Source organism: Carassius carassius, chromosome 30 (assembly GCF_963082965.1).
Source record: "Carassius carassius chromosome 30, fCarCar2.1, whole genome shotgun sequence".
Taxonomy (NCBI): domain Eukaryota; kingdom Metazoa; phylum Chordata; class Actinopteri; order Cypriniformes; family Cyprinidae; genus Carassius; species Carassius carassius.
The window spans coordinates 22,420,620-22,446,267 of NC_081784.1; the positions used below are offsets into that span (position 1 = coordinate 22,420,620).

Below are 25,648 nucleotides of genomic sequence, written 5' to 3' on the forward strand. Positions count from 1 at the left end.
TCGAATAGAAAACAGGTCTTTCAAATTGGTACAATATTTCACAATATAAGTGCTTTCACATATTTTTTTTTTCAGCCTTTATGAGTCTTTGTTCAAAAACATAAAAAAAAGAAATCTTACCGACCCCAAACTTTTAAACAGTAGTGTATAATTCTTATGTAAAGCACTGTGAATTAAATATGTTGTATTAAACTTGCTTTACATTACTAATTATAGTTAGTTTTAAAAATGTTTTGCACTCTTTTACTCTGTTCGATATACATAAAATAATAATATTGAGCACTGGAAGCTTAACGGTTAAAGAGTATCTATGGGGAAAGTCTATCAGAGGATTACATAAGTGGGGATCAGTGCAGGACCTCGGCCCTGCTGAGGGGCAGAGCAAGTCCAGGCAAAGGCGTCCTCAGCAGAGCCTGATGGCAAATTAGGCATTGAGGGAACACGAAATGGAGCGAGAAACGGAGCATGTCAACAAGAGGTCAGCCCGCCATGCTACGTGTGAGGCAACAAAGAGCTGATGAGAGAAAACAAGGGAAAAAAAATGAAAGAAAAAAAAGGGAACACACACCTGAATTCATTCAGTTCAAGATCTGATTAAACACAAAATGCCGCAGACCTCAAGTGTGTAATCTGTGTCCAAAATGAGATCTGCAGATTAATCAAATCTTTACTTAATCTGCGATCATTTGGCCTAGAAATGTATAGCTCTGACCAAAGCGCTTTCAGTTTTCTTAGTTAGACTTAGTTTCTTTGTTGAACTTTCCTCATATTTAATTGTGTGTGTGTGTGTGTGTGTGTGTGTGAGGGAGAGTTGAAAAGAAAACAAACAGCATATGGAATACACATCAGGCCTGATAAGCATCACAGCCACGTTATGTAAGGCTAATGGCAATCACCTTCTCATACTAAAAAAAAAACAAAAACACACAAGAACAAATCCCTCCATAAACAAACTTTGGTTCAAACTATTACAGATAAACGTAAATGCCAATAAGTATATTTTCTAAACATGGTTAAACGACTACATTTCTTGTTTGATTCGCACCAAAAACACAATTTAAGTATTGAGTGTCACATGATCCTTCAGAATTATTCTAATATGCTGATTTGCTGCTCAATAAAGATGTCATATTATTAGCAATGTTACAACAGTTGTGCTGCTTCATATTTTGTGGAAACTGATACAGCTATGCATGAGTCTGATCATATATTGTTTTCTGCTTTATGTCAGGACATTAAAAGGATATCCTTAAATAGGTAAATGACTAGAAGAACAACAAAATTCAGTAAACAGTAAAACTAATTACTCTACAAACCAGTATGCTTATGATTATATTAATGAATGAAGATAATGTAACAACAAATACCAGTTTGCATGGTCGCACCAGTTCTTATGATAAAGATAAGGTAGATATGAGTTAGTTGGTTTTGAGTCAAAATGTTAATTTACACAAATGTTACACAAATTGTCTACAATGTTATCAAACAAAAACCCCTCCCAAATTATGATAAAAAGTCACGAGTAAAAGGCTCATTATTTCTGTTGACCAAACTGATCCGATCATTTTGTATATTACCTTTGGTTAGATTATTGCGGTTTCATTATTTGTTTCAACATTAAATATTCCCTAAAAAGCCTAAAGTTGGCTCAGATTTCATTCTGACAAATCAGGATACAGTATAAAGAGCTGTTTTTTTTTTTTTTTTTTCAAGACATCAAAGTATGTGTTTTGGTATTTTTTAAATAAACCGCCCTGAGAAAAATTTAATGGAGTAAGAAGCGTCACATTTAGTCCCAGTTTCTATTAATTGCCATTAAAGTTAAATTTAAAGTTAAATACCGTAATTTCATTAACTGATATAATGTTAATATACAAACCTACTGAAGTACTGAAATCTGTTTTGTACCTCTGTAATACATCGATAACCCACAAATGCAGGAGGTGATGAAAAAGTCACATAATGAACCGAAGCACCTCACAAGCAGCTTTTAAATAATAACATATGTAGAGGGTGCAGAGTTTCATTCACACAAACACTTAACACCATCATGGTACTACACATTAAACTGAAATAGTGCAATGAACATTTATTTCACAACTTTAGGTGTAACGTACAACCATAATATATAAAACTAAGAAGAAAAAAAAACTAAGAAGAAACCAGTTATTTAAAAAAGGAAAAAAAATTAATTTGAAATGTACCGCAGGGAATTCTAGGAATGTCAACTTACGGTTATTCAATAAATAATACGTTCTTTTTCCACTCCCAAAAACGGTATACTACTGTAAAATTACATGTTATGTCCAATAAAGTTTTTCACTGTATATATTAGGGGAATTTATCGTTAACCATTTAACAAGTTTTTCCTGTAGCATTTTTACAGTCTTTCACCATTAAATTCACTTTTTTACAGCACAGATTCCAGATTTTCAAATAGTTGTATCTTTGCCAAATATTGTCCAATCCTAATAAACCACACATCAATGTAAAGCTTATTTATTCAGCTTTTATTTAAAAAAATGAGCCTCATGACATATCAGTAGAAATAATGTGTGTGTGTGTGTGTGTGTGTTTATTTTATTATCATTGGTATACTATTATATATATTTTTTCATATTTGAATCAGTTTTATTTTTGTTTTTCATTTTAAATTAGAAAATTAGTAAAAACGTTTTGGTAATTTTGTTACATGTTTTTTTGGCATTTTTATATATGTCTATTTATATATTTTTTTTCATTTCAGTCTCAGTTATTTTAATACATCAAGGTTAAACTAAATTAAAATAAGAAATGTTGCCTTGGCTGAGTTAAAAAAAAGTTATTTTCATATTTTATTTTAGTTAATGTTTATTTTATTTCAAGTAATGAAAATGTATTTTAATAGTATAAAAGGGCACCTATGCCCCTTTTCACAAGATGTAATATAAGTCTCAATTGTCCATAGAATGTGTCTGTGAAGTTTCAGATCAAAATACCCCACAGATCATTTATAATACCGTGCTAAATATAACTTACAGAAGCAAAAACATGCTTATTCCATGCGTGTCTATTTAAATGGCTGTCAGAAGCTGCATCACATGAGCACTAAGTTCTCTTTCGCATCTCATTGTGCTTAAACTATCAAATACACACAAGATTATGTCAAAAGCACACAAAATTTAAATAAACACTGTGGGTTACGTCCGTGAATGTAAACAGCTAGGAAAGAAATCGCAAGTATATATTAGATCTGTTGAAAGCAGCATAATGTTCAGTTTCTACTGCTGTCTATGCTGTTAATTTAGAGTCAATTAACAAAATGTGACTGTGAACCACAAACCAGTCTTAACTGAATATATAAGATTTCCACTGAAGTATAGTTTATTTGGATTAGACAATATTTGGCCGATATACAACTATTTGAAAATCTGGAATCTGAGGGTGTTTATTAATGTTTATTTTATTTCAAGTAATGAAAATGTATTTTAATAGTATAAAAGGGCACCTATGCCCCTTTTCACAAGATGTAATATAAGTCTCAATTGTCCATAGAATGTGTCTGTGAAGTTTCAGATCAAAATACCCCACAGATCATTTATAATACCGTGCTAAATATAACTTACAGAAGCAAAAACATGCTTATTCCATGCGTGTCTATTTAAATGGCTGTCAGAAGCTGCATCACATGAGCACTAAGTTCTCTTTCGCATCTCATTGTGCTTAAACTATCAAATACACACAAGATTATGTCAAAAGCACACAAAATTTAAATAAACACTGTGGGTTACGTCCGTGAATGTAAACAGCTAGGAAAGAAATCGCAAGTATATATTAGATCTGTTGAAAGCAGCATAATGTTCAGTTTCTACTGCTGTCTATGCTGTTAATTTAGAGTCAATTAACAAAATGTGACTGTGAACCACAAACCAGTCTTAACTGAATATATAAGATTTCCACTGAAGTATAGTTTATTTGGATTAGACAATATTTGGCCGATATACAACTATTTGAAAATCTGGAATCTGAGGGTGCAAAAAAAAAAAAAAACACTGAGAAAATTCTTAGCAAAATCATATTACTAATCAAAAATGTAGTTTTAATATATTTCCAGTAGGAAATGTATTAAATATATTCAAGGAACATGATCTTTACAGCCGTTACTGTGGAAACCTCTCTCTTCTGCTCTACAAGCACCTCCTGCTGGCAGAGAAAGAATTTGCATTTATACCGACACAAATAGAGTGCAAGGCATTTTTTAATAAACGTGTTTTTGTGTTTTGCTTTGCTTGCTCTTTTCTCGGTATGGAGTTGGATTGGATTCGGTCGAACAGACAGCACGCCTCACAGAGGAACATGCGCGGTCGGTGCTAGCCTGCTTGAATACGTTCAAGAGCAGGACAGCAGTCCCACTGAAACTCTTTCAGAGGCTCCTGGGGCATATGGCAGCCGCGGCGGCACTTACACCGCTCGGCCTATTATATATGAGAGCGCTCCAGCACTGGCTTTATGGCCGAGTCCCAAGGTGGGCGTGGAAGCGCGGCACTCACCGGTCCAAATACACCGGCCTATCGCCAAACCCTCACTCCGTGGTCAGATCTTGCATTTCTCCGGCCAGGGGTGCCCCTAGAGCAGATCTCCAGACATGCTGTGGTTTACACGGATGCCTCCACCACGGACTGGGGGGCCACACACAATGGGCATGCAGTCTCAGGGGTTTGGACGGGCCCGCAGCTGCAGTGGCACATCAATTGCCTAGAGTTGTTAGCAGTGCACCTTGCCTTGAACCATCTCAAAGGTCTCTTACGAGGCAAGCATGTGCTAGTCCGAACGGACAACACTGTGACCGTTGCGTACATCAACCGACAAGGTGTTCTGCGCTCCCATCGCATGTCGCAACTTGCCCGCCACCTCCTCCTTTGGAGTCAGAAGGTTCTGAGGTCACTGAGGTCACTGCTCAATCATACAGCCGACGAGCTGTCTCGAGCAATGCTCCTGGGAGAATGGCGACTCCATCCCCTGATGGTCCAACTGATTTGGAGGCGGTTAGACCTGTTTGCTTCTCCAGAGACCTCTCACTGCCAGTTGTTCTACTTCCTGACCGAGGGAACTCTTGGCACAGACGCACTGGCACACAGCTTGCCGAGGGGCCTACGTAAGTATGCGTTTCCCCCAGTGAGCCTTCTCGCATGGACACTGTACAAAGTCCGGCAGGATGAGGAGCAAGTCTTGCTAGTAGCACCATATTGGCCTTCTCGGACCTGGTTCCCCGAGCTAGTGCTCCTCTCAACAGCCCCTCCTTGGCCGATTCCTCTGAGGAGGGATTTACTGACTCAGAGGCGGGGCACCATTTCGCACCCTCATCCAGACCTTTGAAAACTCCATGTCTGGTCCCTGGACGGGACGCGGAGGTTCTAGGTGACCTACCCCAGGAGGTGGTGAACACCATCACTTCGGCAAGAGCACCGTCTATGAGACACGCTTACGCCTTGAAGTGGATCCTGTTCGTTGACTGGTGTGCTTCTCGCCGAGAAGACCCCCGAAGATGCCTGATTGCGGCCGTATTTTCCTTTCTGCAGCAAGGGCTGGAGCGAAGGCTGTCTCCCTCCACCCTCAAAGTCCAGGATGCCGCTATCGCTGCGTACCATGACCCCGTGAATGGGAAGTCTTTGGGTAAGCATGACCTCATCGTCAAGTTCCTTAGAGGGGCCAGGAGGTTAAATCCTTCCCGGCCCCCCTCTATACCCTCTTGGGACCTGACTCTAGTGCTTAAATCACTACAGCAGGGCCCATTCGAGTTTTTGCATTCAGTTGAGCTAAAGTTTCTTTCATTGAAAACTGCTCCTGCTTGCACTGGCCACCATCAAGAGGGTAGGGAACCTGCATGCATTTTCGGTCGACGATTCGTGCCTAGAGTTCGGGTCGGCTGACTCCCAGGTAATCCTGAGGCCCCGGCCTGGCTACGTGCCCAAGGTTCCCACTACACCCTTCAAAGACCAAGTGGTGAACCTGCAAGCGCTGCCCCTGGAGGAGGCAGACCCAGCCCTGGTGCTACGTAGACCGGACACAAAGCTTTAGGACCTCAGACAAGCTCTTTGTCTGTTATGGAGGCTGGCAGAAGGGGAGTGCCGTCTTTAAGCAGAGGATGGCCCACTGGATTGTGGATGCCATTACCCTGGCTTATCAGGCTCAGGGTGTGCCCTGCCCATTCAGGTTGCAAGCTCACTCAACTAGAAGTGTTGCATCCTCCTGGGCGACTGCTGGACGCTGGCTCGTGGCGCCTCGCTGACAGATATTTGTAGAGCTGCGGGCTGGGCGACCCCTGACACGTTCGCGAGGCTCTATAGCCTTCGTGTAGAGCCGGTATCCTCCTGTGTTCTCACCTCAAACGGGTAGTGGCACTGAGAGGCCCCAGTTAGTGTCAACTTGCTGAAACTGCTCCAGAGTGTCCGTACTGTAGACCCTGTTGAGATCCTCCATCACCCTAAGCAGCTGGAGGCGGCGGAACGTCCGGCGCCAGGCCTTCATGATGAATCCATGAGAACCATGGAAGGCTGGGTTCCATATTGAGACCTAAGCGGTACTCGTATATGTATAGTCCATGGTACAGGCTTAGAGCCTGTGTTTCCCCGGCAGACATCTGCCTCCCCAAGAGGGTTTTATTCACCTCAAATTTCTCTGTATACTCCTAAACGGATGCTATATGTGTTTTTGCCCCTGAGACCTCCTTCGGGAAGGATGGGGCTTCCGCAGCATCCCGGTTCCAAGCGGAACGGGTACATTTTCCCAGTGTTATCCAATCTCACCCAGTGAGGTAGTGCTTTGACAATTGTAAGTGGAACTACTTGTTCTGAGCCCCGGCCTACACCTAAGGGGCAGCACCCATGGCGCTTTGATATGGATCCCATATTCGTCGGTCACCGACGTGGCGTCAAGGTTGACCGACTGAAAGGGAACCTCTATGTTACGTATGGTAACCCTCATTCCCTGAAGGAGGGAACGGAGACGCCACATCCCGTCGCCATGGTTGCTGTACCGCCGCTGAGCTGCCGGGTCTCCGGCTCGGCTCCTCAGTGAAAACCTGGTATGCAGTGCACCTGCTGCCTTCTTATACTCACGCAGTGATCAGCGGTAGCTGGATGCAATAATTGCATGCCAATGTGCATTGGCTCATTTAGTTTACACTCAAAGTAGAATGGTCTATCGAAGCGATATCCCATATTCGTCGGTCACCGACTTGGCGTCTCCGTTCCCTCCTTCAGGGAACGAGGGTTACCATACGTAACCGAGATGTTTCAGTTTTAGTTAACTATAATAAACCTATCCAGCACATGCATGTCCCCATCTGTCATCACTCTACTCGCCCTATAGACACAGCAGAAGTGATAAATAATGGTGACCATTCCTCAATGTCACTTTGAGTTAAAGCTCATCAATACTATCGTCTTTAAGTGCTTTCAGATGTCATCTTCTACCTTCTTTCATCCTACACTCGGCCTTTTCCTCCTTCCCGCTCTCGTTCCCCTCCTCTTCCCCACCTCCTCCCACTCATGATCGCAGTAAAGGACACAATGTTCTTTTGGCTTGTTTGGGGAAACTGCAGAAGTAAATAAATTAGAGGAGTGGAGGATGCCGTCATGATGGCTGACCCCAGGTTTGAGTGGAGGAAAATAAACATGACGTGGGGTTAGGCCTGGCTGCAACTGCTATTCTCAAACAGATGTGTCTATCTAAAACTATTATCACACCAGCAGACCGAGAGAATTAGAATGCTGACCTAATGTGGAGTGTTTATCTGATGTGGGCTTATTATAGAACATAAAAGAAATGTTCCCTTCAAACAGGTGCTTGCCCTTCTGTGTCAAGGAACACTTGCAGAAGTACAGACAACCTTACAAGAATGTGTGTGTGTGTGTGTGTGTGTGTGATCAGCTGCAGGGTTCATCCTGATCCAGTAGCAGTTTGCGGAATGAATAAGAACATTCAGAATTATGACAAATCAGTGCAATACATAATTCATTTACCACCAATAATAATCTTACTGAGACTGATTCTGGATAAAGATTTGTAATAATAATAATAATAATAATAATAATTAGTAATAACTGTATACAGAACACATTCACAAAGAACAATTTGTCAGAGCTGATCATAATTGTATAAATGTATTGTCAGTATAGACCTTTTCATGAATTTTCCGGAACTGAAAATCATTTTAAAACAAGGAAAATAGAGCCCAGCTCTTAATAAGTCCAAAATGTTTCTATTATATACAGTAAAATTACATATATTTAAAAGGTTACATAATAATAATAATATTAATAATAATTATTATTATTATTATAGCTTTTATTTTATTTTTTATCTTTATTACTTTTATCTGTATGCTTTTATTCAGTTAGTCAGGTTTTATTTGGTAAATTAATTATTTTATATTTATATTTATTTTATCGTCGTTTGACATTTTTCATGAATACAATAAAGTTATTTTTAATTTTTTTTGTACCTTTTTTCTTTTAGGTAAATTAAGAAAAACAAAGTACATGGAGGATAAAATGCTTTTTATAGACATTCTGATAACAATAAATAAAATACAAATAAATAAAACAGCAAATATATGGCAGCAAATTTTAGCTGTTTATTTTAGTTGTTTTCATTGTTATTAAAAGCCTTGTTAGCCGGAAACCTGACTATCCAAAATATTTATATTTATTCAGTGTATTTGATCTTTTTTTTTTTTTAGTCTCAGTTATTTTAGATAATAATAATAAAAAAGGCCATATAGGGTAAAGTGCTTTTTAAGCATCTTATAATAGCAGGAAGAAATGGAGGTGCATTAATACATTTTTTTTTAATATTTTATTTAAATTTCGAGGCACAAAACTATGGCAACTCATTTTAAAAGTTTACTTTTGGTTTATTGTATTAATCTATTTTCAATGTAAGAACCTATTTCTGTTTTAATGGCTGGTTTTCGTTTTAAATAAAACCTGGAAACCTGTCTATCCAAATTTAAACATTTAAGCCTAAATATCTAAAATATATCCCCTATTCTTGAAGAATTTACCTATTTTTGTGGCTATTCCCCAAGCCACAATCCTGCCCTCTTCAGATAAAGAGCTAAACTGCTGTCAGATCTCCAAAAGTGTGCCAAATAAAGATTCGAATAACAGACAGCAAGTAATATTACAGCTCCATCTAGTGGCAGTCTGCAAAACATTATTTCTAAAGAAGCATAATATCTTGGTTCTTGGTGACTGACTGGTTCATAGTGCATTTTGCTCATTATTTTAGAGTTTGTAATGAGTATGAGCTAATATGCTATCTCTTACCTTGGTCTGAAAGCAGCAATAGAGTTGGGTCAGATAAGGGTGTTTTCTGGCCAGCCCTAGAATGCGTTTTTCAGTCATAGTGCAGTCCACGTCATCGTCCTGCAGGATCACGTCTTTCTTCAACACTTTCACTGCATAAACCTCATCAGTGCCTCTTAACTCTGCCAGCATCACCTGAACACAAAACCTTTATTACAAACCAAACTATAGTCACACTGCTGACAAGAAACAAAACTGGCACTTAAAGCTGAAAACAGAGGACAGAATTTCACAAAGCTCCACCTTGCCGAAGCTGCCTTTGCCAAGCACTTTGATGAAGGAGAAGTCTTCCAGCGTTATCGTTTTAGTCTTCGCCTCTCCGTTCTCTCTGGTCTCCTCTGACAGGCGCTCGGTCAGAGAGGAGGACGAGGCTGGCTTCAGCTCCTCACCACGATGGTCAAATGAAAGAGCCTTTCTGATGTTCTCAAGGTCCTTTATATCTGCAGATCCCAAAACAAAAAGCCAGATCGCATTACACACATTCAGACCCCACACTACATCCTCCTTCAGTTCTAAAATACAAACAAACAAAAAAACATGTTTACTGTAATGCCTTTACAATAAAAGTGTGTTTTCAGTTTTGAAAGTGTGATACTCTAGATTTATTTTGTATGCTTTTATTCAGCAAGGATGCATTACATTGATCAAAAGTGACAGAAAAGACATAGGACATAATGTTGCAAAAGAGTTCTTTTTCATATAAATGCTGTAACTTTCTACTTATCAAAGAATATTTACTCTACATAATAATTACACAGCACAGCCGTTTTTAAATTTGATGACAGTATGAAATGCTTCTTGAGCAGCAAATCAGCATATTATAATAATTACATTTTAAAATATATTCAAATAGAAAACACCTACTTAAAACTGTAATAATATGTCACAATATTACTGTATTTTTGATCACATTAATGCACCACTGGTAAGCATAAGAGACTTACAATCTTACTGACTTCAAAACTTTTGAATTGTAGTGTATAGCCACTGACTAGTGTGATTAATCTACTTTTAGACCTTGCCAGTCTAAAGTTACATAGTCATGTGATGAATATCAGAAATCACATATTTATAGAGCACTGCTTGTCAAACTCATTTGAAGTTTTTATGAATTGAACTAGAGTAGTTTTTTACCAAATACCCTAGACGTTCATTTCCATATAATGAATAAAAATTAGAATAAAAGTATTATAAAGCACCATAAAAGAATAATGAAAGCAGTAGCTTTTAAACAAATATGGCTGTTTTAGACCATTAGCTGCTAGCTGATTTCATTGACAACAATGAAGATTCAGTTTGTTTTTTCACGCAGGGCTATTGCATGCCAAAATACAAGCTTCACATTTTGGTACAAAGTCCTCATAGACTTCCGTTTGAAATGCATTATAAAATTAAAGCAAGGCATACCGAAATCAACAATGCTGTCATCATTTACTCACCCTCATGTTGTTCTAAAGTTGTTCTAGAGTTTCACAAAAAGCAGATATTTCGAATCATGTTGGTAACCAAATAGTTGCAAATATTTCCCGCTGGCTTCAACTGTATGGACAAAAACTTAATTTGGAACCAAATCTGTTTTCTAACCAACATTATTCATCATCTATTATATTTCGCAGAAGAAAGTCAATCTTGCAGGTTTAGAATGACATGAGGGTGAGTGATGACAGAATTATATATATTTTTTTGGTGACTATCTCTTTAAGAACAGGCCAAAATAATCGTATGCGGTAATCAAACGTCTGCCACATAACACAATGAGCAGTGTGTTTACCCTGGTCACATGGTGATGTGGGGGCAGATTTGGATCGATCCTCTTCTGACTGTGGGGACATGGGTAAAGGCTGCGGATCTGGACCCTGAGAGATCTGCATTAAAAACAGGAACAAATCATCTTCAGCATTCAATCATCATTATGTTTCAGGAGGCCTAATCAGGTACCTAAATGCTGCTCGCTATAAAGACCATTATGTCATTATTAATCAGAGTGTATTTCCCATTATTTACAGTTGCATGGAGAAGGCTTCTCACCTCTCAGTCCTATACACCCACTTCTCATGTGCAGACTGTAATCACCCATGATTCTCCCGCTCACCTTTTTTCTCCTCTGGACGCTGCCGGAGAGTTTATCTGGAGTGACTCCGAGGTCAGACAGCACCTTAGCGATGCCCCGGGCGTCCACCCCACAGTTAGGAGCAACATTACTCTCACAACGCTTGTGCACATTCATCTTACAAACTGAGGACAGATAAATAAAGGGAGACGGCATGAGAAGTTACAATGTACTGTATTTCAATGCATGTCAGTGTGAGTATGCGTGAGTCTAGGAAGATTCAGGGTTATAGCGTTGATATTATAGTTAAATTAAACCAAAACCAGAGCTATTAATGAAAAATTACTTATTAAATTTACTTTATTAAAATTAAAAAAAAAAATATATATATATATATATATATATATATATATATAAACTAATAAAACATATCCTACAAAAATATTTGAAAACACAGCACTATAAAAATGTGCATTGATAATAGAAAATTCTCTACAAAAAAATCCATAAATTATCAATTAAAATTTCCCTGATTTTCCGAGCTTTTGCTGTGAGATCTCTTTAACTACATTTCCCAGAATGCCGCTCTCACCTTTGCACTGGAGCCCTTGCCGCAGCAGGCCCCACAGTAATGAACCGCAGTGGTCACAGAAGGTCAGGACTTTGTAGTTGTGAATCCTGAACTTATGAGGCATATTGACGCTGAAGCGCTGAGATCCCACCTGGAGGGGGCGACAGAGGGTCAGGAAGACGGTTATGCAGCGAATTTAAAGAAGTGACGCTGCAAAATGCAGTGATTTTATTTATTTATTTAGGCTACTTAAAAAACGCACATCCAAACCAAAATAAATACATTATAATCATAAAACATTATTATGATCTTACAACTGTAGACATTTACATCTATGATAAAGACATAAAGACACATTTTTAACAGTCAAAGCATGGTAGGCCTATAGGTCTACTCTGTGCCAGAGGAAAGATTTATTTTTGAGGTTTTGCTCTTCAGAATATTAGAATATTTACTGGATATTTCCTAAAATGAAGTAGAAAAATATTACATTGTTCACATGCTTTAAAATAAACTTGAAATATTTAACAATCTTTACCACTATCCTTCAAACCACTGGGTTTTACCCATTTACCCAGAAATTAAAACAAAATTTAGTTTGATCACTTTTATATATCTTAATTTTTTTTCTTCCCAATTTCTCCATAAATATATGTCACACTGAATGTTGATGGAACATTATTTGACCCATATTTTGACATTTTATTTATACAAAAGTTATTTGAAACATTAAAGCATACACTTTCCTTGCATTTAAAATGATTTCTATGTATATAAAATCACTTTTGTATGGAAGCACATGGGTAGTGATATTCAATTTGCAATGTAATATGCAAAATGACAATGCAATATGTAAAATGGCAATGCATTTCTGTATTTACATTTTCATTTTCCAATACATTTGTGCAACGTTTGGTGTAAAATGAAAATGAAAATTAAATTACATAATTTAATTTGCCATTTCATACACCAGTTTTATTCTTTTACTCTTATTCTGTCTGAAAGAATGAAAAGACCGAACTGAAGGTTGAGCGATTTGACCAATCAGATGAAAGCAGCATTTCAGCTCCGCCCACAAGTGCGAATGTAATATTGAAGCCATAAACCGAAATGATCAAAACGTACACGGACCAACGGTCTTGTCCATGTTCTCTCACTTGAATCCTCTTGAGTCTTGAGTCTCTTGACCTTCTGCAAGCCCTGCCTTGTTCACACAGTGATTGACATGGCGCGAGGGGGCGGACACGTGATCGGCTCAGAATGCATTTTCAATGTGCACATTGAATTTTGCTACATTCATTGCGGGACACTGAATGAAAATGCAATCGTAAGTGTCTTGACTGTGAGTGTTAATGCATTTAAGAAAAATAGCATTTAAATGATAATTTTGCCACAGTTTTTGCTTGAACATGTTATACATATCTAATCATTTCTGTAATACATTTTCATTTTAATTTTGCAACTTATAAAGCATTAAAATTAGTTTTCATTTTACATATTAACGTTATCACCAAACGTTGCACAAATGTATTGGAAAATGTAAATGTAAATACAGAAATGCATTGCCATTTTACATATTGCATTGTCATTTTGCATATTACATTGCAAATTGAATATCGCTACCCATGTGCTTCCATACTTTTGTACGTTTAATTTGAAATGGATCTCTTGTCTCTGACCCTCATATTGAAATGACATTTTATTCCAATCATTGGTATATTTGCACATTTGTACACAGTTTGAAACTATAGAGGAGATGTTTGAGATTTATGGGTTCGTTGTTCTGGGCAGAAACATGCAGGAAACCTAAACAAAAGATTCAATTTTTCTCTCATTAGTGATAACTGAGAAATGAAACGCGAGACATCCTCTCACCTCCTCTGTGCTGTCCTCCTGTTTCTTCAGACCTGCACATTTGGTGATGATCAGCTCGTGGCAGCGTTTATGAACTACACAGGTGCACACTGATCAACAGAAACAAGCAGGAGATCAAATCAGCTTTACTTCACTTTCTGACATTGGGCTCACAGATAAGAATGCTTGGGCTAAAGTATAGATATAATATTCTAGGAGGTTCCTGTCCATGCCAGTAGTTTCCTTCATTTCAGATTGTGAGCTAGTCACTACTTAAAGGAACAGGTCATCTAAAAATAAAACCTCTGTCACTATTTATGCAGAATACACACATGCATTTCATCCTGTGGAAAACAGAGAACTTTGAAGAAAATCTGTGGAATATAGTGCTCGAGTCATCATGGTGCTTTATGGTGTTGTTAGCTTAAAGGCTGTTTTCAATGTTGGTGTATGTTTCTAATGTGTTTTGATGATTTAGATTTAGAGTAGCTAACATTTTTGTTGAGCTAACAAATTGTCTAAACTGTTGAACAAAATATCTGACAGAGAAATATAGGTATGTGCCTACCTTGGCACTGATACCCTTGCTTTCCTAATACACCCCTGTGAAGAGAAGGAAGAGAGATCAGTTGTTATTATTGTACAGTGACACTAAACACACCAGCATGTATTATAGTATACTATGGATTAGATATAAATGAATGAATGAATGAACATGATAAAAATGGAAAACACAAAAAAAAGCTATTATGTGAGGAAAGTGTCTCTCTGTGATATAAATATAAAGCCATTGTGATTTCTCACCAAATGTAATTCTTGAAAAATAAAAGTTATGGTTGTTATGTGACACAGCAGCTACGATAACACTGTATAACTTATATAGGCTTATGCTTTATTTATTTATTTTTCCTTTTTATTCAAAACAATTCCAAACATGTTTGATATATCAGGAAATATGTCGATTCTCAAATATGTTTAAGTAAACGCATTTTGCACCTTTATAGATTGTTATTTGATCAATATATTGTGATGGGCAAAGTAGGGTAATCTATTAACTACAAATAAAAACCCGACTTTTTTACTTTAGTGCCATATCATGACATAAAATATTTTTAATACGACTGAATTTGCATTTAATGTAAATTTTAATAACAATATTGATAGTTACTTAGTTTAACACTTTCATTTTACAGAGAGTAAAGAACATTTTCATTCAGTCTAGAGTTCAGGCACTCTCAAAAACTCCCATCAAAATCACTGAAGCACTTTATGAAATGAATATCTTACATTCGTATGCACATCTGCACTTTTTGTTGTTTCTGATGAGAGAATTCGCTAAATAATTCAGTCAGCGAGCAAGTGAACAAAACACTGCGTTTCAGTGATGACTCTTCTGCACGTCTCTAATTGGCCATTGCATCCATAAGCACAACAGAATAGTTTCTGATTGGTTATCATGAAGCGTTGTACGAACACGTCTGTCTCTGGCTCAGCGCCAGCCAACGAACGCAGATTTGAATTTAGCAGCTGATGCTGTGCACTGAACGATCTAATCACACCGGTGTGATTGTATCAAATATATAAAAAATATTATTTGGGTATATATATATATATATTTTTTGTCATTTGGAAGCTGCATTTAAAATCCACTTGGCTCAGAAATCTTTGAATGGGCATGACGCCTCTGTTTGCAAGTGACCTTAAAAAATGTTAACACTTTAAATAATTTCCCACTTGTTAACATACAGTCAACTACATTCAGTAGTATGACGTAACAATGGCAGATTTGGAGAAATTCAGCTGTACATCACTTGCTGACAAATGGATTCTTTGCAGTGAATGGGTGCCGTCAAAATGAGAGTCCAAACAGTTGATATAAACATCACATTATAATACAAGTAATCCACACCAAACCAGTCTATCAATTCATAATACATGTTCAGGAAATGTTCTTTTTTGGGGTGAAACTTTAATAAATGTTTACATGTATGCAGATTCAATGAGATATGTGTTGTTATTCACTGCTTGTCTTTCAGTTTTAATCCCACACAGCAGCTCTGCACCTTTTCTTTTAAAACAGCCATATCCCTCTGTTCTCTAGAGAGGTGGGACACAGCATGTCTGTGCATGGCTGTGCTCTTGCACAATGTGGAGGAGCCCAGACACACTCAATACGCTCATATTGTAGCGCCACCACTCTGAGCCTCATGGCTTTTCCTGTCATTACCATGGAAATGCAGCCCATTGAGGGTAAACCACCCATGAGGAGGGACAGTGTACACTGGTTATGTCAAAACTCAGACGCAGATTTACCAACACATACAACTGTACAAACAGCACGCTACATGCAGGACTCACCAGATGAAATCACGGCAGTGCGAGCAGTAGGTGGGCTGTCTCAGGTAGGTGGCCATGAACTTGTGTCCGTTGACTTGATGCACCCTCCTCCGGACAGCTCCCTGTCTCTTCCTGGGACGCATGCGTTCTCGAAATACACGCTTCTCATTCTCACAGCTACCTGCTGCAAAAACACACACCAATGCACAAACAGAAGTTATTACATGACTCCATTCACAACCATCATTCAATATATTGGGCACTCACTCCACTCACACATTCATTCAATCTGGTGCAACATTTACACACACACACACACAAACACAAAACAGTTATTTTTGGTCCTTGGTTCTTATTGGCTGAGAGGAGTGTGATATTCTAGTGATAACAGCACTCCAACCGTTTCACCGTTCGTATCACTCCACCAGCAGTATTTCTCACAGCGAGTGTCATGGCGGACACCTAAATCCACTATACTGTTTTTGTGTCACTGAATGTAGTTTTATTAAAGATGTAGACATTTTTAGGTGACAATGTAGTTGTTTATATTTAATATAATTAGAACTGAAATATGTGGTTAGTCAATAAAGATAACATATATTTGAAAATCCTTATCTCAGCCACTTCTTCTGGATTTTGCCGCTGGCTCTGATGTCTCTATAGTGGTTAAACATGAGATATACTTAATTTAACAGGCGATCTTCGGTCACATTAATCTATTAAGTGTTCCAGAGCAAATTTTTTGGCTGAGGGCAAAATCTCATCATGTTATATTTTATATACCCTTAACGCTGTATATTAGAGAGCTGCCTTTCTACTTTGTACTGACTTTATTGCAGCAACTTTTATGATTGCTGTTGTTGGATGGAGACATTCTAGAAGTTTCCATAACATTCTGGAATATCCTGTAATATTCTAGTGCTTTCTGGAACATACCAGAACATTCTGGGACTAGTCATAAGGCAAAAAGTTTGGACAACTCACTCTTGGTAACTGTTTATGTTAAACTGCTGTTAGTTCAGTATTATGCATGTACCATGTAATTTTTATGCAGGAGCAATAACAGCAATAACTAACTTATATAATTTTTTTTTTTCATGAGCACTGTTAATAACACACAAAAAAGTAATGAGATTTTTGCATTCAGCATTGGGCAAATCTACCCATTGCCCAATCCTATAGCATGAAAACTTCAGTCAAATCAATAGCCTTGAAAAAAAAAAACTGTTTTATTCTACAAAGGGATTGTCACCAGTTCAATACTATTCACTTTATAGCTCCCCCTATTTTCAGACACTTTTGTTTACAGAATAAATGAACTATGACAAACATACATATGAAAGAGTATTCGTTACCATATATAGAATACCATGTTAGCAGTATTTTTCAGTATCTGTAACTACAGAAACTGTGGTGAAGTTATCTTGTTTCTTCTGAAACTCAAAAGTATTTTAAGCTATTTTTTTCTATAATAGCCATACAGAAAATGTCCCTGATACTACTCAACTATGCGTCCTTAGACATAACACCAGTCTTTTTGACAGTCTTAAACGCTATTATTCAGCCATTCAGTAGACTGGTTGGTGTTTTCTGTTGACCTTACAGTACAGTACATATAAGGGAACAGTTGAACATTGTCAGAATTCTCACCACCTTATGTCAGATTAAATAAAAGTGTTTCATTTTTTTGATCAAACTAATCCCTTAACTCTTGTGTGTATATCTGTTTGTGTGTTATGAGGGGCCATGCAGAGGCAGTGATCAATAAACCGGGGGGCACGAGTGTGACAAAGGCACCATATTGAAGAGCTGTCAGACGCTCTCACTAAGAAAGGAAACAAGGCCACAGGGGAGGAGCTGCACTCTTTCTCTCTCTCCTTTTTCTTCTCTCTGTGGAGGACGAGAACTGTGATCACTCCTGAGTATTCCCTGATGTCATTGTATCTGTCTGCTGCAATCACACTTCTCAGCCCGGAGAGAAAGAGAAGGAGAGAGGCTGGGCTCTGACTCACAAAATGACAACGCAAGCTGTGCCAAACTGGCAGACCGATGGTCATCTCCTGTTATTAATAAAGCCATTGTAAAAGTTTTTAAAAAAAAGCTCTTGCTATTTTGCTAGCAGAAAAAGTAACCGAACCGGACAGACTGCTGTGCACAGCGAAAAAAAATTGCCATTAATAGTGGATAGAAGAGAAGATGGAGAACAGGCCTCTACCTTACAGACTAAACAATTAGCTATCAAAAATGATGGACATCAAGCATAATTACATTAACAAATTACTATCAAATTACTATCAAAATATCAAACTCTTTTATTTATTGCTTCAAATAACAAAAATACAGTAAGCATATAAGGCTACATCCACATTAATCTTTCTCTTTTAGTTTTGGCCTTTTATCCGCACTGACAGAGCGTTTTTGTCCAGCAAAATCAGAGCTTTTTGAAAATGCTCTCCCAAGTGGATACATTTGAAAACGGCTTTTTCATTTTGTAGTATGGACTGTGAAAATTAAAAACTATGACATATTTAGCCATTTGATGCATATTGTACCATATTGTGAACACTCCACTTTTTTTTTTAAAATAGGCTAATTTTTCCAACTCCCCTAGAGTTAAACTCAGTTCAGTTTTACTGTTTTTGAATCCATTCAGCCGCTCTATGGGTCTGGCGGTAGCACTTTTAGCTTAGCTTAGCAAAGATCATTGAATCTGATTAGATTGTTGGGATCTAGCTCAAAAATGACCAAAAAGCTTCTATATTTTTCCTATTTAAAACTGGACTCTTCTGCAGTTGCATTGTATATCATCATATAGCAGCAAAGTTCCTTGATTATTACGCCAGAATGAGAGTATAGTTCCTAGCCATATCGGCCTAGAAAATCACAACTTTTAATTTTCCGTCGGTCTTAATACACAATGTAACTATAGAAGAGTCATGTTTTAAATAGGAAAAATATAGCAACTCTTTGGTCATTTTTGAGCGAGATGCTAATGGTCTAATCAGATTAAATTATCTATGCTAAGATAAGTTAAAAGTGCTACCACCAAACCTGGGGATTGGCTTAATGGATTAAAAAAATGGTAAAACTCAGCTCTTTAACTCTAGGAGAGTTGGAAAATGAGCCTATATTCAAAAATAGTGGAGTGTTGCTTTAAGACTGGTCCCAGACTAAAATGGATGTCTGGGCTGTTTTAATAGAAAGAATCTTACACTGACTGATCTTAAAATATGTCAGATGTTTTATTTCAAGATGCACACCAGTAATGTATTTATCTAAGGTATATTTATAAAAATGACTTAAATGTCCTAATTGAACTATGGTCTAATCCTGATCAACAAATATTCAGAAAAAAAAACTGATTGCACTCTAAAAGTCAGATCACTCACAGATCATCAGTTCAAGTCATTTCAAGTTAAGTTAGACTCAGCTATCACAGAACATGTTATCTGTGCGTGGTGATTAACCCATCCATTTACAGCAGACTGACCCATTCAGACTGATTTTCCAACCTGTTGTGCATTATCTCATTGACAGAGAGAACATGACAGGCAGGCATTATTGCATAGTGAGATGGAGGCACTGCCTCCTCTTATGCAATTTTTGCCAGTATTTGGACCATCTGGGCTGGCATCCTGACCAGCTCAATATTGGCTCGACCAATGACATGATTTGGGCAGTTCTGTTTACCTGCCCAATGGTAGACAGAAGAACTGCTCAGAAAACCAGCTTGAAAACTTTCAATATCACAGTAGTGGCACAGAAATGAGACACTTTACCTTTAACCCTCTTTATTTTACGGTCATTCCTATTGATTTCCTGAGTAGCCTGAGTTCATATGGATTACAATACATTGTTTGCCATTGGGGGGGAAATCAACCCACAAAGAGTTTACTTATAGACGGTTTCAACGGCCACAACATAAACAAACGTTACTGCGCATGCGCGCTTTTGTGGACCTAACTTAACTTCCGGTAGACTTCCAAATAGAATCAATAACAACAGCCAAGTCCCTCTAGAGTAGATTTTTTTGATAACAAACAAAATATGTTTGCTGCGTGGATCAGGCGGACTTAATGAAAATGAAAATTCATTCTTTGCCAGCAGGAGATGTTTTAAAGCATAGACATAAAGCGCGAGAAATAGAGTTTTCCCCAGTAACAGCTGTAAACAAAGCGGAGCTGGTACGCTCACACGCTGCTTTATCAGGCATATAACATACAAGTCTTCCTTCAGAAATACAGCGATATAAAAACACCTGTGCCTCGTTTTGATATTTAAACATATAAATGTAAGGAATTATTATTATTAAACGTGCAGTACGTAACGTTACTCATGTTTATTCAGCGAAGCCTTTTTGAAAATCGATCAGTTTTAAATTTGTGGCGAGTCTCCAAAAATAAATAAATGTATGGGAAACACATCCGGCAGCACAACCACCTGACCCCAACTTCAGTCTACTCATCACCTTGACTTTAACTGCGTTTGTAGATGGCACCGCAGCCAGACCGATATACACAACACAGACCGGAAGTTAACTTAGGTCCAGGCGCGTGCGCCCGATGAAACCGTCTATAGTTGTAGAGTTCAAATATCAAACAGGGACTAAAGTACTTAAATGTTAAAAAAAATTCAAGCTTCACATTTAAAAACATCCTGCAGTGAGTTTGAGTCTACATGATGGGGTTTTATATATGTGCAGCAGTTCCAGCGGTGGTCCTGTTCTAAAAACCATCTAAGGACAATGGACCAATGGGATCTGTCTAGTCTCACAGGAGACTGAAGTGAGTCGCTATCATATGCATCACCCAGTATGTGTGAAAACACATTGAAAAACACTTTGCAAGAGCAGTTGGATTTTCTACGTATACAGCAATTCATGACTTAGCTATCACCCACTGACCCTGCATAACAACCATTGCCTAGGAACAGGCAACAGCTGCCTAGCAACAATGTAGGTTCACATAAAGGTGTGGCTACCTTTGACTGTCAGTGGAATACCAGTTAATTACATTATCAATCATATGAATGTGGATCTTCAGCCCTTATTCTTCTTCTAGATTCTAGCCCAGAAAATGTCCCCAGTCTTTGTAAAGACAAATATTTCCACTTACAACCAAAATATACATCATAAATCACTAATCACATGTGACCATATCAACAATAAACACAAAGAAAGCAGGGCTCGGCCTTAGTAGACAGCTTCCCATTTCACAGCACTTTAACACAGGACAGCAAGCCCAGAGCAATTAAAAGTGCACTCATTTATCAGAGCAACTCACTGGAGTCTTTGACCTAAAGAAATGTGTTTTAATTACAATTATTTACTCAAGTGTGAACATATTCAGGGATCAGTCTTTAAACAACTGCATTCAAGTGTCAAACAGCTATAAAATCAGAATTTGGCATTTAACAATTTCACTTAACAGGTTTCAGGATATTGACTGCAGTTTAATATCTGGTTTGTACAACAGCCATACAGTATAGTCAGAACACACTGAGTTCAACAGATTGCTTTGCACAATAAAAAGAAATTCCCCTTTAATCAGTCAATCAGTCATCAGTCACCTTTCATAGTTCACCCTCACTCTCATGTTGTTCTAAACCTTCAACAGAACACAAAAGAAGATATTTTGGTAACCAAAAATTTTGGTTCCCATTGACTTCTATTGTTTGGTTGGGGAGAATTCTCGAAACATCTTCTTTTAGGTTCCACGGAAGAAAGTTAGTCATATAGGTTTGGAACATAAAAAGTTTTTTTTATTTTTTTTTATTTTTGGATAAACTTTACTTGACTGAAAGCAAATGTTTTCAGAGAAAGGAGAGTTCATGTACACAGTCCCCATACTATTGTATTAGTGTATTTTATCAGTCAATTTATCAATTTTATTCAATTTATCAGTCCCCTAGCACCCCGTCTATATTCAATGCCTTGTTTTGAGGATGTTTTAAAAAAAGGTGAAATTTATCATTCAATTGAACTCTGCACATGCATGTCCTTTAATAAGTGAATTCTTCTAGCATTTTTACTTTGACTTCTCAGTTAAAATTTATGGTCTTGAAGGATAGTAACTAACTTTCTGTTTAAAGTAAAAAATAAAGCATAATAAAAAATGGTTTGAAGACAAAAGACGTGGTGAGTGAGAGACTTTATAGCAATAAAATACTCTGTGCAGACTCACACTGAAGACATTTGTTCTAGCTTTGATGCTTGGCCGCCAACTCCTGGGGCGCCAGTGCAACAGTAAAGTTGTGTGTTGTTCTGGAAAGAACAGTGGCTACTTTTATAAAGGACAGTCATAGGATGGTTTTGTAAAGGACAGCCTCTGACCTCACCATCCATCTTCCATGGTGTTTTGTTAGTGTCTATGTCATACAGTGCTACTGATGAAATCTCATTTTGACGAAATGTCACCAGAGGCATATTGGGTTGGGTTGGATTGCTCGATAGGTTGTCCAGAAGAGTGCAGGGATTTCTGCACCACTAGGGGTTTGAAATGAAATAGCAAAAACAGAGACCAAACATGTTTCCCAAACACTCCTATCACCCCTTCTGTGCTCACCAACCATCTTCCATTTTCAGACCAATATGTAGTCCCATCCAAACTCACATTTTATTTGAGACTGCTGAGAAGTTGACATGTAAAACTGAGCCCCTATGCACTTAATCTGTTGAAAAATGAATAAAATAGTTTACCCCAAAATGTAATCTGCTCTAGCGAAGGGGAAAATGATCAGTAAGAATCTTCAATTTCAGACTGTTTCTCACATAAAACTACTGTATGACTTCAAAAGACTATTTACGCTTTAAATAGTTTAGACTTTAATGCTGCTTTTTTTAAGAGTTTGACGGTAAAATTCATATTCAATGTGTAAGATCACATCGGTCCTAACATCTAATTTTGTGTTTCACTGAAAAAAGCAATCTTGGGTCAGAACAACATGACAATGACCCAAGCAGCAAATATTGACAAATTTTTCATTTTTTGTCAAGCTATTCCTTTAGAATTCACGTTTTTGATGCATGTGTCAGAGGGTAAAGGACAGAGGGAACATGTGGATATGATTAATGGACTGCAGGTAAACTTCAAAGTCATCTGAAAGACCCTGTGAGATAAAGACATCAAACCAGGGGACACTAAAGAGGTGACATAAGAACAAGAGAGAAAACAAAGCCAGTACACACACACACACATACATTAAATACACAAACACAAGGGAGGCACTGAGTGTGTGTTTTGAAGAGCTGTCAGAGACATGCCGGTTTGGATAAACACAGGTGGAATAAGTGTGCATACTCAGCAAACTCTCGTACACCAAACCTGCTTTGGGAAAGTATCTGTGTACGGCCCCACAGCAAGTAAAAACTAACAAATAAATATACTTAAATATGCATGCAGAAATGAAACTTATCAGGTTGGAGACCAATGCTTCACAAACAGATATCATCCACATTTAGTTAGATAGACTACCGTTCAGTTTGGGGTCAGTATGATTTTTGGTTTTTCAACAAATAAATACTTTCATACTTTTCAAGGACTCATCAAATTGATCAAAAGTGAGTTATTCATAATGTTACAAAATAATTATATATAATTATATATTTGAAATAAATGCTGTTGATCTGAACTTTCTCTTTTCTCAAAGAATTTGGACAAAAATGCATAATGGTTTTGATGAAAATTTTTCTTTGTGGCACAACTGTTTTCAACATTAATCAGAAATGTTTCTTGAGCAGCAAATCATCATATTAAACCGATTTCTGAAGGATCACGTGACACTGAAGACTGGAGTAATGATGCTGAAAGTACAACTTTGCCATCACAGCAATAAATTACATACATAAATTCAAATAAATACAGCCTTGGGGAGCATAAAAGACCTTTTAAAAACTTTTTTTTTTTTTTTTAAATCAAACGGACCCCAAACCTTTGAAGAATAGCAGAGCCCCCGCACATAGACTCCAGGGCTCGACATTATCACCAGACAAATAACATGATCAAAACATCAATAAACAAAAATAACTATGGGAACACCAAAATGCAAGTATTATTCAGATTTTATTACATTTAGATTAAGTGGCGAATAGTGGATATAGCTACTGTATATAGCGTATTGATTGACAATATGTATAAACGGTTGCGCTGCAAAGGCCAGGATCACACTGCCTCTTCAGGAGAAATCAAAACGCACAACACTAAGAAACTCAGCATCCTGAGGTAAAAATTCAAAAGTTTCTATATTTAAAATACAGTTAGGTACCGTCACACAACGTTTTCACCATTACGACTGTTTAATATATACAGTATATGTCAGGGATCTATGAAGGAGGACCCAATTGCAGTGAGAAGGGTTTTATTGACAAGGCAGACTGATACAAGAGGTAGTGAAGTGTACAACAGATACCACAACAGGAACACAAACCGGTACAGCTAGGGAAGGCTTCAGGAAACAACTGGCAGAATACTTTGGCAACAGAGGGGGCAGCAAGACCAGGCTGATGGAGAAGACCATATAAGGCACCATAGAGCAGAGCTCTGACAGTTGATGACCGCCGGAACTCAACAGGTCAGGAACTCTAACACAAGACTAGACAGCACAAAGCTCCACAAAAACAAATAAAACTCAAGACAATAAAAAATAAACCAAATGAACTAAAATGTAAAGTAACAAATAAGAAAGAAATGATTAACAACTTAAACAACTTCGAGAATAAATCAAAACAAAACAAAGATTCAGGACTAGAAAAAACTAAATAAATATTACAAGTAAAAGCAAAAAGCTAGAATAAACAAATAATAAAATAAGGAGCACGACAACATGGAACATGGAATTTTAAAGACTAGACAAAACAAGACCAACCGGATAGGGATAGACAGAGACGGTGAGAAGGTGCACTATAAATAGGGAGGAAAATACATGAGGGACAGGTGAGCACAATTAGACCAACTAGGTTAACAAGAGGGTGTGGTAAAGAGGAAACAAGGAGGAGGGGCTACAGGAGCACATGGCCAAGAAAACAATTAACAAGGCCATGTGCTGACACTAGACAGACACAAAACAAAACATGAAACAAAGAGACAGTGCAAAACCAGACACTATATGTATGTATATATATTATAGTTCTATAAACAGTTACAAAATACAAAAAATGTTAAGTCAATTAAGTTTAGACAGAAACACAGCGCATCTCAAAGCAACCAGACTCATTGCTGATTGATCACATTATTATAATTGAATTTATAGATCAAATGTAAGAATTTGAAATGAAAGTATTAATGAGATTAGTGGGAAAATGTCCTCTATAAAAGATAAAGAAACAAAAAAAGCCCTTGGATAAAATATAAAAAACACACAGTTATATATTTTACAGCCGATAGAAAACTGATGAGAATATTGCTTCAGAATAAATCATATTTGCAAAAAACAACAACAACACATACACACACATATACATATATATATATATATATATATATATACATA

The 25,648-nt window shown here is 37.4% G+C and overlaps 1 protein-coding gene across 2 annotated transcripts in view; it reads right to left on the reverse strand.

The window, feature by feature from the left end:
- LOC132110918 (protein kinase C epsilon type) overlaps positions 1 to 25,648 on the reverse strand; it is a 105,623-nt gene that overhangs the window by 36,309 nt on the left and 43,666 nt on the right. The window contains exons 3-10 of one of the 2 annotated variants that reach the window (XM_059518024.1): positions 16,184 to 16,343; positions 14,394 to 14,428; positions 13,847 to 13,935; positions 11,993 to 12,122; positions 11,443 to 11,585; positions 11,122 to 11,215; positions 9,594 to 9,790; positions 9,312 to 9,485 (exon numbers count right to left, since the gene is read on the reverse strand). In XM_059518024.1, the coding sequence (XP_059374007.1) occupies positions 9,312 to 9,485; positions 9,594 to 9,790; positions 11,122 to 11,215; positions 11,443 to 11,585; positions 11,993 to 12,122; positions 13,847 to 13,935; positions 14,394 to 14,428; positions 16,184 to 16,343 (1,022 nt within the window). Of the gene's footprint in view, positions 1 to 9,311; positions 9,486 to 9,593; positions 9,791 to 11,121; positions 11,216 to 11,442; positions 11,586 to 11,992; positions 12,123 to 13,846; positions 13,936 to 14,393; positions 14,429 to 16,183; positions 16,347 to 25,648 lie in introns of both variants that reach the window. The other variant, XM_059518023.1, reaches the window with a different exon arrangement.